This window comes from Macrosteles quadrilineatus, unplaced genomic scaffold, assembly GCF_028750875.1.
Source record: "Macrosteles quadrilineatus isolate MER2022 unplaced genomic scaffold, UCM_ALF_1.0 Scaffold_249__1_contigs__length_141745, whole genome shotgun sequence".
In the NCBI taxonomy this organism is placed as follows: domain Eukaryota; kingdom Metazoa; phylum Arthropoda; class Insecta; order Hemiptera; family Cicadellidae; genus Macrosteles; species Macrosteles quadrilineatus.
In genome coordinates this window covers 102,869-119,383 of record NW_026542842.1, presented here as the reverse complement: position 1 = coordinate 119,383, position 16,515 = coordinate 102,869, and the positions used below count along the sequence as shown (strand labels likewise).

The window sequence follows — 16,515 nt, the reverse complement described above, 5'->3', positions numbered from 1 at the left end:
CTGTAAGTCATCCTTATCGATTATACTAACTGTGTTACAGCACTTGAGGGGCTTAGATCCGGGTACAGACATCACAAGCCGCTTCTCACCAGGGCATTTCACGGTCAACATTGCACTGTAGTCTACGAACAGACTTGACACTGCTGCAAACGATTGAAAGTTTACCCATGCAAGAAAGCGAAACGTTTACTAGACTGAATTTAAAAAACTCGTTTTGTGTGACTGTACATAAACAAACGGTTAATTCGTAGGCTATGCTTCTATAACTATGTCTTTGATCGTTTAAGGATGGTTTTCGCTGCCACCGATTAATTGATGTCAGTTTTGATATCGAAAATCGATCGTGAAGATTCGATACCGATACAACCAGACACGTCTGAGAAGATCGCGGGATAGAAAATGCACGCTTTCATCGCGATCACGGATTACGAATAGCGACAATAAAGTTTCCGTGATCGCGGGAAACGATGATGATTTGTCCGGTTTAAAATTGAGCTTGAGCGTTTTCGAGCATTATTTAATGAAACCGTATAAGTATAAGTAAATGGGTTGAGATTCTAGTAAGTTTGATAATTAAAGGTTTGTTCGGGAGTGCGAGGTAACAACATTCGCTCTAAATTACGATTTCTACTTTAACCAGTGGTGTAGCCAATGGGGGAGGGTTTAGGGTGTCATACCCCCCCCCCCTTAACAAAATGATTTTTCCGCGATCGTTGAAGATGATCATTATGTCTGTGATCGCGGTAAAGTAACCATTAGTAGCAGTAAAATCAGGAATGTTTATAGCTCTAATACTAAAATATTCGGTCTTGAATTTTGAAAGTACAATAATATGTAGAACTCGATTACCCTGGGTAATGGGGAGGCCAGCATGACATAAAAATATATTAAAACCCATACATCTCCTAAAATACTGAATAAATGGTCATTATTTTGATGATTAATTTGCGTTTCATACAATCAAAATACTCAGAAGTATCGCGCAATCGTGATAAGTTGTCATTAACCTTGTTAGTAGTTTTTATTACTACTGAACCTATGACATAAAACATCGCCTTATTCATTCTCTTTGATATTCCATTCATTCTTGGGTTTCTCTTCATCTACACATTCAACAAGTTGCCATGGTAATTACTTAATCACAAGCATTATTTATGTCGTCTACCGTTGTGACGGTAAACAAAAGACAGACAGATGTGTGTGTAGGGGCAGACGTCTGACAGTGCAACTGCATAGCTTGACCTTGATGCTATAAGCCGATATTTCTTTGTTATGCTTCCATTTTATTTTTGCCAAATAAACTGTTTCAAAAACAATAATGTGGGAACCTACTGCATATACATGATGGTCAAAAATAGTTAAATATACAATGCATTTCAACACATTAGACTACAGAAACATAATGTATAAAATTTCCTCGGTATTTTGCATGAATGAGGTTATGTAACTTAATTTGAGAGGCATTTATATTGACCACAGTTGATCCACCTTATTGTTACTTATTATTGCTTATTATTCCTTTTGTAAGCTTCGGCTGTGGCCATCAAATATACAGGGTGTTTATAAAAGAATGCCGGGATTTTAAATGGTAATTGCTTGGATACTATTCAAGGTAACCAAAAGTTTTGTACATCAAATTGAAGCTAAAATAAATAAGTGTTTTCCCGTGTAGCAAGGGAGGAAACTTTGACCTCGGCATGCGCAAAACAGGTGGTAGGCCGCTATTGCGGATTGCGACTCACACGCATGACGCCAGTCACCACGCCAGTGCAATTTACGGCGCAACAGAACGCACAGAACATTTGTGGATCACAGAGTTTACAGTACATCGTGTAACGATTTTGTAATTTTGTTTAATGGAAAATATAAAAAAATAATTGTGTAGCGGTCAACATAATTTAAATTAAATTAAAATAAGAAATGTCAGTTACAGTGGTAGGATTTAAATCCTTGCTTTTGTTGTTTAAATCGGAATATTTTTGTTGACTGTGACGTGACTGATATGTCTGAACCGTGACGTGCTGTAACTGACATGTGTGAATCGACCTTTAATCGAGCACCAGTGTACGAGCAAGTGGAGTTTTTGTTAGTCCTGATGACAAGTGGAGATAAAGTTATATTATATGTTGAGATGTCTTCTTTCAATGGATATAATCTGCCCTGACTTCATTACACGTACACTATCTGTCTATTGTAAACATACCAGTTCCCTCTAGGAAGTGAGGCTCGAGGTAGTTGAGGCCGTTGTTGTCCAGGCTGAGCATGAACACCTTGCTGCTGTTGATGGGGGGAGGTATCCTAGGCAGGGGCACGTCCCTGCAGGTGACTATACCCAGGTCTGGCACCGCCTTGGAGCAGGTACACAGGGGGTTGAACACGCACGGAGGGTAGTCCACGTCACGGTGATGGTGGGTCACCTATGACAGAGTTAGGTGACATTAGGTGTGTGGTGACTATACCCAGGTCTGGTACCGCCTTGGAGCAAGTACACAGGGGGTTGAACACGCACGGAGGGTAGTCCACGTCACGGTGATGGTGGGTCACCTATGACAGAGTTAGGTGACATTAGGTGTGTGGTGACTATACCCAGGTCTGGTACCGCCTTGGAGCAGGTACACAGGGGGTTGAACACGCACGGAGGGTAGTCTACGTCACGGTGATGGTGGGTCACCTATGACAGAGTTAGGTGTTATTAGGTGTGTGGTGACTATACCCAGGTCTGGTACCGCCTTGGAGCAGGTACACAGGGGGTTGAACACGCACGGAGGGTAGTCTACGTCACGGTGATGGTGGGTCACCTATGACAGAGTTAGGTGACATTAGGTGTGTGGTGACTATACCCAGGTCTGGTACCGCCTTGGAGCAAGTACACAGGGGGTTGAACACGCACGGAGGGTAGTCCACGTCACGGTGATGGTGGGTCACCTATGACAGAGTTAGGTGACATTAGGTGTGTGGTGACTATACCCAGGTCTGGTACCGCCTTGGAGCAGGTACACAGGGGGTTGAACACGCACGGAGGGTAGTCTACGTCACGGTGATGGTGGGTCACCTATGACAGAGTTAGGTGTTATTAGGTGTGTGGTGACTATACCCAGGTCTGGCACCGCCTTGGAGCAGGTACACAGGGGGTTGAACACGCACGGAGGGTAGTCTACGTCACGGTGATGGTGGGTCACCTATGACAGAGTTAGGTGTTATTAGGTGTGTGGTGACTATACCCAGGTCTGGTACCGCCTTGGAGCAAGTACACAGGGGGTTGAACACGCACGGAGGGTAGTCCACGTCACGGTGATGGTGGGTCACCTATGACAGAGTTAGGTGTTATTAGGTGTGTGGTGACTATACCCAGGTCTGGCACCGCCTTGGAGCAGGTACACAGGGGGTTGAACACGCACGGAGGGTAGTCTACGTCACGGTGATGGTGGGTCACCTATGACAGAGTTAGGTGTTATTAGGTGTGTGGTGACTATACCCAGGTCTGGTACCGCCTTGGAGCAGGTACACAGGGGGTTGAACACGCACGGAGGGTAGTCTACGTCACGGTGATGGTGGGTCACCTATGACAGAGTTAGGTGTTATTAGGTGTGTGGTGACTATACCCAGGTCTGGCACGGCCTTGGAGCAGGTACACAGGGGGTTGAACACGCACGGAGGGTAGTCTATGTCACGGTGATGGTGGGTCACCTATGACAGAGTTAGGTGTTATTAGGTGTGAGGTGACTATACCTAACATTATGTGTCTCCCACTTCTTTAATTAACTTCAAGAAAAGTCCAATAATCATAAGAATATTTACTCGGAATATAGTTAAAATTATGTTACTCACACAATAGGTAGGCAGCCTAAAAGTGTGTGTCTTCTCAATTTATCAGACTATTCACAACAAAAACATCTACTCTGTACAGGTTAAGTGTAATCTTGTATTTGTAAATAAACTTTTTTTCATTCTATTTCATTTACTTTGGACACAGGTCTGGGAATGTTTGGCACATACTTCAGGTCAGGTCAACGTGTGACCTACCCTCAGTGCTTACACCGTTTCTGACATTGAGTTCTTTTATGGCTTCGACCATATGGCCAAGGTCAAGTTTCTTGGTGCTGAATACACCCTGAAAGGTCTGTGACACACAGGTCCTTCGTCATCATCTTAGACTAATCCTAATATGTCAACACATTCTACCACCTCCCACAATACTACACCGTTTTGGTTTTACACCGTGGACCTACCTGATGTGTGGCTCCTATCATGGAGGCCCATACCATCAGCAGGACGGACACGACGATGATCATGTACCCAATCTGCATCACATGTTCCAGCCCCTGAAACAACACATGAAATTTGACCAAATACTTTTATCTCCAATTATCATAACATTAAATAATGGACAAACAAAGAAGATACTAAGTACAAATTGCGTGAGATGAAATCCGACGCGCTTGTGGGATATTCCTACATGGATGCCTGTGCGTAGGCTTGGTTGTTGATTGTTAGTCTTAATTATTTGAACCGAATCCTTTGCAAAGGACGAGGGAATTCAGACGACAGCTACAGCCATTGCAATCACATGAGGGTCGAGGGGTTTAAAGGATCAAGGTTTGTTTAGTCGTACATTTCGTGATGTTTCGGTCTAGTGATCTAGGAGGCTGTTCTAGCACCATGTCCTCTATACCTACAATTTTCTTTAGCCAGGATCAAGTATGGTCAGGTCTGAAACTCTCAGCATTTTCTTTGGTAGTGCTTTAGTCGAGCATCTGGATTTGAATTTCATATTTGAAATAAACTATAAAACTAATGGATATTGTATTTCGATAGAGAATCCAAGCAACATATAACCGTTTGTAGTCAGAATTGATCTATGTAGCTGAGAGACAATGAGTCATACATCTAGTTTGTTTAAACTACATTGATCCGAAGTATATACATTTTAATGTTAATTGCATTTCGTTGATGACAAAAAGTGGTTTTTCTCAAATACCATACTTGTCGATGAGAAGTAGTTTTTCTCAACCTGGACATGCTGGGATCTTATCCCTGACACTGACAGGGACTATGGGTGTCCCGTAACTCTCTGGACACTTGTATATAGCGTTATTCCTTAGGTCAAGACAAACACATTTCACCATAATAACATGGGTCTGTGGTGTCTAGTTTACAGACTGTCGGTATTTATGTGTTTTTTACAAAAAAACTAATAACTCCTAAACGGTTTGAGATACAGCTTTGATATTTTGCAAAAATGTTTATCGTTAGAAATTATACTAAAAAACATTAACCGTTTCAAAATGGCGGCCATTTAAAATATTTGATGCAAAATTTCACGAAAACCGTTAACTTTACAAAAAAATTGCAAGAGACAAAATAGTTTGTAAATTTTATGTTGTTTTCAATGATACCATTTGTTAAGATTGAATAAATAATAACAGAGAAACGTGTTGTTTTCTAAATGTATTACCACTTTTCTCCATTTAAACAATGCTAATACTCCTTTTACGTTGTTTAGCATTGTTTAAATGGAGAAAAGTGGTCATGCATTTAGAAAAGAAGACATTTCTCTGTTGTTATTTATCCAATCTTAACAAATAAGATATCATTGAAAATTACATACAATTTACAAACTTTTTTGTCTCTTGCAATTTTTTTGTAAAGTTAACGGTTTTCGTGAAATTTGGCATCAAATATTTTAAATTGTCGCCATTTTGAAATGGTTAATGATTTTTTAGTATAATTTCTAACGATAATAGGTCTTAATAATATTAACATTTATGCAAAATATCAAAGCTGTATCTCAAACTGTTTAGGAGTTATTAGTTTTTTTTTGCAAAAAAAAACACTTAAATACCGACAGTCGGTAAACTAGACACCACAGACCCATGTTCCTATGGTGAAATGTGTTTGTCTTGACCTAAGGAATAACGCTATATACAAGTGTCCAGAGAGTTACGGGACACCCTGTATAATCGGCAAAACCTAATGTATTGCAGTAATATTGTCACTAAGTAACTCGGGAAATGCTTGCCAATGCTTTATTTGCTTTGCCGTTTCCCGGTAAACAAAATAAAGCACTATACGAAATGGCAAAAGGCCAACAAAATCACCATTTTAAAATGAAAATAAGACACAACCTGCATGGCCTTTTTCCTCTGACCTGTATACCTAAAAATCTTGTTTTCAGTTATTGATGATTCTATCTTTAACTTGCTGTTTTTATAGGAAATTTAAAAGGTTAAATAAAATATTTCTCGTCATTTTTCATGAAATCAGCACTTTTTTCTGATTTAAGTTATAAAAATTAAATGACCACCATTTGAAATCAAACAATCGATTATTTGTTTTAATAGCTATTGCTACTAAATCGTATAGCAAATTTCATAAAGATAACTTCAACATTAGTAAAAATATAAGTTTCAATTTTTTTAAATGCGTACATCTCGCCCATCTTGCAAACTAGGTAGTTTTCGAAAAAAAATATTCTTGAGTTTCGTTTTATTTTTACTCATAAAACCTATTTGCTACTAGGCAGAATTGCAAGGTTACTTCTACTAAAATCAAATTTGGCTTATAGCCAGTTGTGGTCAACTTAAGGCTCCCTACACTGTCAATTTAAAACAATTAATTAATCTTAGTATTTTACCTACGACCGTTTTTAAAAGTAGCTGTTTTAGTACAGTTCTTAGAATTGGAAAGTATCTCATAACAGCATTGTTTACTTTCATAGCATAGTTTTACTCATAACAACACGGGTAACGGACCAATGAGGTTAAGGATTGAGAGAGAAGAAGTAAAATTGTAATGATTCGAAATTCAACTAATCAGCTGTTCAGGCCAATTTAATTGTTGAGTGGTGTATTTTACTGTTTGGTACAATATTTCGTTGCATCACTGTCAGTGGAAATTCAAAATTCAAAAATTCAAAATTCAAAATTCAAATTCAAAATTCTTTATTAAGTGCTCTTATACAGCTTAACAGCCAATTACATAAGGCACTAATACACAATAACATAAATAACATGCACGACAACTACCCTACAGCAAACAGCATACAACTTTGATACATGCACATAAAAAATATTAATAATAGAAATAGTTTGAAACTGGTTTTAAATAACTAGGCCTATATTACTTATAGATAAATGAATAAATAAATTACTGATAAATAAATAAATCTATATGCACTAACAAAGAACCATAAATAAACAATAATATACAACATGCAACCAGCAAACATGACTAATTGGCACTTTTCATTAAAAATTATTCATATTACTATTTAATTTAAATCTAAACATACTAAAAGAATCATTAAAAATATCCACTTCTCGGCAAGACAAATTATATAACCTACACATGTTGTTTAGAGGTGAATAGAAGCCCAAATTAGTTTTTGAAAATGGTATAAAAAATAAATTTGCATTTCGTGAGGTGAGGCGAGGAACAGCAAAGCTGATACATGAAGCTAAATCACTATTGTCAACGCTACCATCCAAAAGTTTATATAAGAAAAGTAATGCATTTAATTTACTTCTTTTTGTTAGGCTAGGGACTTCAAAAATATCTAATAACTCAGAATATGGCATCAAATTAGTATAAAATCCAAAAGCTTTATAAAATAAAAATTTTAAAAACTTCTTCTGAATGTTCTCAATCATATCTGAAAGATAATTTACATGAGGATACCAAATCAATGCTAAAAAATTTGGAAATGAGAGGTTATAAGCGAAAACATAACCCCTCTTAGATGTTAGTAGTGATTTTCAGGAATTAATAAAACACTGTCGTAGGTAAAGTAGTGTACGCAACTCGCGTAAATAAAGGCCGTACCTTAAATTTTCTACTCGTGTAGTTATCACTATCTTTACGCAATCGTTGCGTAAACTACTATAACGAACATTGCATTTGAATAGGATAAAGGGAGCTGTTTTCATGATAACAATAACTGTCCGAGGGAATTTAGTAGTAATAATAATAAGGCTAGTCGCAGACAATGATGAAGTTACTGATAGTGTTGTGTTATGCCAGAGGAAGTGTTTGTAAACAGTCTGACTCACTGCCTACATGAGTACTGCAGCTAATCTGTCATTACCATGATTAAGAAGGCTGTGTTTGTTTATACAGCCTATTTTGTGTTGCAGGTCTATTTGCGGTTGTATCCCATGTTACCAATAAGTCTTCACTTAGGACCAACATCGTGTTCACACCCCACAGAAATAATAACTATCGTTCACGCTATTATAAGTTTACAATTTGAGGTAGGCCTATCGGACTTCTTATGGGGTTTGGAAAAATACGTGGATGGATGTAAAAGAATAATTTAGCCAAGGATGTATTGTAATTGATTTATTTTTTCCCTAGTTCGAACTTCTTTAATTTTAAGCTTGATTTATTGTTATTATGAATTTATGTTTTTAATTTTCGTCATGGCGTGGTCACTGATTCGATCAAATGTTTCTTGAGGTTTCAGCGTTATAGTCATACTAGCTGTTGTACCCGTGCTTTGCAACGGGAAGAGGACAAACAATGCAAAAAAGTTAATAGTACTGCACCCTGTTGGTAAACCTTATAACTTTTTAATGCTCTTTAATATCATAGAACCAACTTGTGTAGTTGAAACAGCTGACAAAATTATTTTATTCCTTTTAAATATGATTACTCATAAGGTTAACATGGGAAACTCCAGAGCCACTGGGGCGGAGCCCGAAAGGACTTTTGAGATAAGAATGCGTCTATATGTTAATCGGGAATGTGAACTATTATCACACCAAATTCCAGCCCGAACCGACCAGTAGTTTTCGCGTTTACTTGTCACAAACATACATCCATACATCCATACATCAAAACTTTCTCATTTATAATATTAGTAGGATTAGACATGTTGCTTTGGATTTTGGAACCAAAGTGCTTACAATGTTTTTGACACAATTTGATATTTTCTTTCGCAGATTAAGTGTTTAATTCTAGGAAGATAAGACAAAACGTGAGCTTTGTACAGCTAATTTAACGACTGACGAGCCAACGTGACTTTTTCGTAGGGATTTTCTGAAGGTTTATTTCCTTAAAAGTGTTTTAAATAGGTTTTTATTTAAGTAATGTAATTTCCAGCCTTGCAAGAAAATCTACAGAGCTAAATAGGTTATGTTTATAACCGAAACTACCTGGTAAACTTATTACAGAACCATGAAATTCTCAGCGGAATACTTGTTGTTGAGGTTATCTTAAAATTATACGCAGAAGAAAGTTGTGTGTCATTCTTCACCATAAATTAAACATACTCCGTCTTCACCTATAAGGTTATTTAGGTTTTGGGTAAGGTTAATAAGGTATTGTAGGTTAAAGGTAGGTTCATTCCAAGTATGACAAGGTGAATTGCAACTTTATCTTGAGTTGATTAGTGCAAAGTATGAGGTTCTTAAATGTAATTTGTTAGAAAAGTTCCTTTAAAATAACATTTTCTTTTTTGTACGTATTTTAGCATGTAGATTAGATATATATGGTTCAAAAGTGACTTTTCATCGAAAACTCATAAATATTTTATGGATTTTACTTTTTCTAACGGTTAGCAAGTACATAATTGTGGACTAAAAGATTAGTGAAGAGGAAAACTTGAAACCGGTGGAGTTAAAATTATGAATTTGGTTTTGTTTACATTCACCAGCATTCTATTTACCAAACACATATTCCTTAAAAGTAAACGATCATCGTTTATTAAATTTTCCATTAACATAAAATCGCTTTGTGTATTTTAGGTGCAATGACATCAGCTAAAGCAAAAATATTTCCGTTAAAAGGTGGATTTAAGAGGTTAATGAACACTAAAAATATGGCACCTGAGGTAGTTGATCCTTGGCACACACTTTTTTGTAAAGGGGGACTGAAGGCATTACTTATTTTTACTTGTTCCCTCATATTTGAGACGAACTCTTAAACCACTCAAAGGCTGTACTTCTTATTCCTAAGGTTTGCTATTAATTCAAAAGAATTTTGTGGTAAAATCAATAAATACAATGAAAAGAGCGCAATCCATGAAAAGGGGATCAGTTAATGTGAATAAAGCTATTTTTGTTGACCTGCCTTTTATAAAAACAAACTGCTTGTTACTTAATAAAACTGTGTTTTATATATATATAAAAAAACTGTTCTAATCATCATGAGCTTTTCGAGTACTTAAAAGAATTAAAGTAAGCTAATGGGTCTGAGATTGTCTAATTTTAGAGCATTGTTATTTTTCAAAATGGGTCCAACTAAACTAAATTTAAGAAAAGATACCTTTGTTGAAACTCGTATTAAATATGTACTTTAAAACCGAGATATTTAATCAATTATATGAAGTGCCGCTGATGTCACCAAAGAATGTAGATTTGTTTGTTTTTCAAATTACTAACCACTTACTTTATTTTCTCCATTGTGGTTGCAAAGAAACTTGTTTGTGGGCAGATTTGGATAGGAGAAAGAATTCCCTTGGGAAAGTACTTGGTGGTCCAGCCTGTACCGAGACAAAAGGTTGTTTATTTCCTGAGCGATAAGGCAAGCCTCTGTTATCAGTGTCTCGTCATCAAGCTCAATAGGGTGAATGTTCTTATCTTTTACATTTCTCGTCAAGTTAATTTTCCATTCAAGGGCAACATTGCCCTTGCATTCCTCAAGTTTGTTTGAATAATACTGTATACGTTTTTTGATTGTCGGTGTCAACTTTTGAATTGACGCGAAATCTATTGAAATAAAGGTTGAAGTGTCAAACACTTTTCTCCAAAAGTAATATTTATGTCACCAATGTATACTGCGTTATTTATTATTTGTACTGTGACTCAATGTTTTTTTCTAATCGGAGGGTTCGCAAGAACGAAAAGATGATGACGACGTCCGTCTGAAGATGATCCCGTGATGATCGAAACAGGTCGCCTTTCAAGGTCACAAGAATCACTTGACAACAGGTAATTGCACCAGTACACGTTATTTTTTTATGAAGGAGCAAGGAGATCACTCCGGGTGGACTTATGGATATCTAAGTGAATACGTAACCACCGCTGTCGAAACGAAACCAAAACTTATGATTCGTAAGACGCGTCCTAAGAGCAAATATTAAGGACGTCTATCACAATAATGTCACTGATTAAGGATGCAGGATCGACTTATTGCTGCACAATAACGCCCACACAGGATCATGTAGGTGGGTCAAGGACGTTCATTAACACAATTAGCCGGGTAAACGAATCAACTGATGAGACGGAGCACGACGTGTGTCGTGTATTATACGTACCACACTGCTGGGCACGTCACACACGTGCAATGGAACATATAGGCTGGACTGGTATCTTATCTCTAGATAAGTCACAGATACAGAGGACTGGCTAATCTCCAAGAGAACTGTGTTAGACTGTTATCTTACCTTGAGATAAGTCACAGATACAGGAGGACTGGCTAATATCCAGGAGAACTGTGCTAGACTGGTATCCTATCTCTAGATAAGTCACAGGTACAGAGGACTGGCTAATCTCCAGGAGAACTGTGTTAAACTGGTATCTTACCTTGAGATAAGTCACAGATACAGGAGGACTGGCTAATATCCAGGAGAACTGTGTTAAACTGGTATCTTACCTTGAGATAAGTCACAGGTACAAGAGGACTGGTTAATCTCCAGGACAACTGTGTTAAACTGGTATCTTACCTTGAGATAAGTCACAGATACAGGAGGACTGGCTAATATCCAGGAGAACTGTGCTGGACTGGTATCTTACCTTGAGATAAGTCACAGGTACAAGAGGACTGGTTAATCTCCAGGACAACTGTGTTAGACTGGTATCTTACCTTGAGATAAGTCACAGATACAGGAGGACTGGTTAATCTCCAGGACAACTGTGTTAGACTGGTATCTTACCTTGAGATAAGTCACAGATACAGGAGGACTGGCTAATATCCAGGAGAACTGTGCTGGACTGGTATCTTACCTTGAGATAAGTCACAGGTACAAGAGGACTGGTTAATCTCCAGGACAACTGTGTTAGACTGGTATCTTACCTTGAGATAAGTCACAGATACAGGAGGACTGGCTAATCTCCAGGACAACTGTGTTAGACTGGTATCTTACCTTGAGATAAGTCACAGATACAGGAGGACTGGCTAATCTCCAGGAGAACTGTGTTAGACTGGTATCCTATCTCTAGATAAGTCACAGGTACAAAGGACTGGCTAATCTCCAGGAGAACTGTGTTAGACTGGTATCCTATCTCTAGATAAGTCACAGGTACAGAGGACTGGCTAATCTCCAGGACAACTGTGTTAGACTGGTATCTTACCTTGAGATAAGTCACAGATACAGGAGGACTGGCTAATCTCCAGGAGAACTGTGTTAGACTGGTATCCTATCTCTAGATAAGTCACAGGTACAAAGGACTGGCTAATCTCCAGGAGAACTGTGTTAGACTGGTATCCTATCTCTAGATAAGTCACAGGTACAGAGGACTGGCTAATCTCCAGGACAACTTTGTTAGACTGGTATCCTATCTCTAGATAAGTCACAGGTACAGAGGACTGGCTAATCTCCAGGACAACTGTGTTAGACTGGTATCTTACCTTGAAATTAGGCAAAGGTACAGAGAACTGGCTAATTTCAAGGAGGACTGTGTCATGTGTTACTTTGTACGATTCTGAAAAATCTTTAATTTAAATTACGATGCATATTGAAGGCAAATACGTTGGATATTGCAACTAGAATACTTTTCTCGTTTTTAAACAATAAGTATATTTGATGTGTTTTTTATGTCTGGTCAGTCAAGAGGGTCTTGTCTCAACCAAATCATTCGGTCATAATTAAGGGTATACTTTACATCTTCCATGTGCTATACTTGTTTGCTTTCGCAGTCTTATTCAAATCGATCGTTTTAAATTAGTAAAGTGAAGTGTAAAAGTGTATCGAATGGAAATATTCCTTAAAATTGTCTTCAACTAATTAATGAAGCAAACCAATATTCAAGAACCTATATGTTTCTATGGATGGTAAAGGTTAGCACAGAACCTCCGGATTGATAAGTTATCTTAAGCGTCTTAAGCGGTTATGTAGGTATTCCATGTGACAGATAAATTACATCTAAAATAAACACATACCAAATTTGTCTTCAGTATAATCAACAGTCGTCACAATTTATTGGTGGGTCGTCTTTTGAAATTAGTGTTCCATGGTATTTTGACGTCAAATTGCCTGCTAATCAATTTTTTTTATGTAGTAGTCTAACCTAATATAACGTATCCCAAATTTTTTTAGATCAGTTTAGAAGCTGCTTCTTAACACATTTTAGAATTCAAGAGCTCAACCCAATTTCTCATACTGTTAAATCAGCTGACTAAACAATTTGCTGTTGAAATTCCGTTACACAAACGCTTTCAACACTCAACTTTATACTCGTGTCAAATTCAAACATTTGTCAATTCAAACACACAAATTTAACACTTCAGCTATATTTGTAGAGGAAACGCAATTTCATGGATTATGTTCAAAGAAGAGTCCATCGTTGTTTTGACATGTTGAATATTATGACACCAGGAATGTGTCAAGTATAAATACGCTGATTTTACTATACGATTATAAACGGTCAAGTAGTTAAATATAATTCTCACGATGATTTATAAACAGAAATTTTGAAATATAAATCATTACTTACTGTTTGATACCTGATACAATGACAAACTTGATTTGCGGGGTAAAAAATCACTTTTCCTACAGTCACCCGACAAAATGGGCTTCCTCGCACTGATTATAGTACAGAAAGCTGCTAATTGCTGATTTTACTTACTTTGTCGCACCGTTTATACTTTGTCGCATGGTTTATACTTTGGCGCACACCAGTATTCCAACCAAACAACAAAAAACAGCATGGTCTTATTATGCACGTTACACTAATCCGTGTACACTTGGAAATAGGTTGGCAACAGTTAAAGATACTACTAATATGATCAGCTGATTGACTATAATTCATAATACGATTTAACCTGTCATTTCGTGTTTATATTCTATTTTCGTTCAACGCTTATTTTGAACGTAACCTAAAGTGTAGTATTTAAAAGAATTATAAGTGGGCCTAACATGTTTGAGAATAATGAACTCGGTGATTGTGAATATATGTGTACACCAGAAGAAATATGTAGCAGAAACTGCAAAACATATTTAATTAAACATGTTTCCTGAAAAATCAAGAAAGGAGAATAGAATGAACGAACATACGAACTGTTTTCTTCTTGGTTCCTAAGTAAGAAAGTTACAAAACTACTTGCTTATTCTGTTTATACTGATTATTACTGTTTATACGTGTACTTTGAAAATAAGTAACACCTAAAGATACTACGACTACAATCAGCTGGTGCAGTGTTTCCCATTCCGTTCAACGCTTGGGTTTAACCTAACCTAAAAATGTGTTGTATGGTGTTTGAAAGACTAATTATTAATATGTTTTATAGTGACTGTAATCTATTTTAGACTTGAAAAATGTAAGCAAATCGGATCTGTAGAAACCCAAAAGACGCAAACCTACAATATGTACTCTATTTGATCTTGCGAAACACCATGTTGAGTTTTATTTACAACAAATTAGAAACACACTCAACCTCATTAATAACTATGCAACAATGAATATCAGCTGATTTGCAATGAAATAAAAATACAGTGATGCCAACATGCTGTACTTGTAATTAGTGTTGCGTAAAAACACTGTATTTTGATATAAAAATAGGTCTAATGGTAGATGTAATTTTTATTTAACTCTTTAATTATACAGTTATATAGTCGATTATGGTATTATTCCACTTGCATGATGATATTTTTAGTACATAGTATGATGCTTTTAATCATACGTAATACAAGTAAATAGTACAGCGTTAGGTTGAATATACTTCTACCAGATATTTACAGAAAATTTATACAGTGTTTGGTAACTGCTATAACTCCAATTCGGTGATTAGTTTTAATATTTATTTAGTGTTTTTGTTTTGTGCATGTTTCACAGTTTATATGCAAGTGGATGAATTTATAAATCCCTGCTAGATTTATTGTAAACATTATTGCGGAACTGTATGCTTTTGAAATTTTAAAATCAGATGTTTAGAAAATTGTTGAGAAATTTTTACAATTCTGACATTTGAGCTTGGAGCTGCATGTGAGAACAAGTTTTATTTAATCCATTGTTGCTGCAAACCAACCGAAAAACTAGAAAAATTATACAAAATTAATCGAATAAAAGTGTCACATTTTTTTAAATTCTTGATAGAATAAAGTGCATGATAACCGTATATGAACATAAAAAAATAGTAATTCAAATAAGTACACATAACTGATGCAAAATATTTGTCAGGACATCATTCCATGCCGTTGTATTCACACTATATCATACTAAAGCACAATTTTTACCGAATTAACGATTTTTAAATTTGAAAATATACGTACAGTACTAATGTATGTTTTATGTTAACTTATTTTATGTGCACACATTTACGAATCTAAACATACAAAATTATCCTAAAACATACTAAAATAATCCATCAAGCCCTTTATTTAACATAGAACAATTCTAAAAATCTGTACAAAGGTCCATGTGGGATATTGATTAAGGATAAGTATCCACACGGATGTAGTTCTATAGACTAAACAATCAACAAGACCAAATCCGATATTTAGTAGAAATGCAATACTATTTTACGGTTTTACCAATTTACTTGAAAAGTTGGCTTGAAATGGTCTATTTTACAAGTGAGTAGCACATACCATGGTGCTGCTGTGCTGTCAGCCGCGCCGCTGCGAGTAGTCACACAGGAACACCAGTCACAGACTAGCTGGGTTTTGTGCGGCTTCCTAACCATATTATGGGATGTCGTCATCACCAGCTCTGCAGCAAACCTGCAAACTCACTCGCACCGTTGTAACGTGATACACAATTTAAAATTGTAAAACTTTGAACTTTTAGTTCGACATTAAAGACAATCTGTTTTGTTGCGTTATATTTCTTTATACACTTAGTACAGGACATACGTATGTGTTACACTTTGCTGCACTAACGTCATAAAAAAAGCTTACCCAACGTTATAAAACGTAGGATGACACGTTTGTACCAAATTTCATGTTTGTATCCACATTGTAAATTGGCGGTCTTACCGTTGATATGAATGAATTTCGTCATGATCTGATAATTTTTTCTCGCGTTATCGAGCTAATAGTGCCAGGTCTGTGAGAAATACGCTAAAACCCACTATTTATAGATTAGTTGTTATTTAGATTGTCTTGATTTTGTCATTTCTATTTTTGCTGTTGTAAAGTTATTACTTATTATATGGCGAGAGTTGTTCTGAAAAGCAGTTGTACTGAGAAACGACTTTCAATAGAGGCATTTTTATTTATTTATAAAATCCTAACTTAAATCATATTAATTCACACAAGTAGGTGGTACCAACTTGGCGACAACAGCTAAATCTCGCAGAGGAAATACTTAATTGAAAATATAGGGGTTGTAAGAGTCATAGTTTCTGGTCACATACCCC

The 16,515-nt window shown here is 36.5% G+C and overlaps 1 protein-coding gene across 1 annotated transcript in view; it reads right to left on the bottom strand.

The window, feature by feature from the left end:
• LOC128982406 (chaoptin-like) overlaps positions 1–15,826 on the bottom strand; it is a gene marked incomplete at its 3' end in the record, with an annotated part of 37,195 nt that extends 21,369 nt beyond the window's left edge. Inside the window, exons 1-3 of the mRNA XM_054401364.1 lie at positions 15,746–15,826; positions 4,230–4,322; positions 2,204–2,417 (exon numbers count right to left, since the gene is read on the bottom strand). Coding sequence (XP_054257339.1) covers positions 2,204–2,417; positions 4,230–4,322; positions 15,746–15,748 — 310 coding nt within the window. The remainder of the gene's footprint in view (positions 1–2,203; positions 2,418–4,229; positions 4,323–15,745) is intronic.
• Between the last annotated feature and the right edge of the window lie 689 nt (positions 15,827–16,515).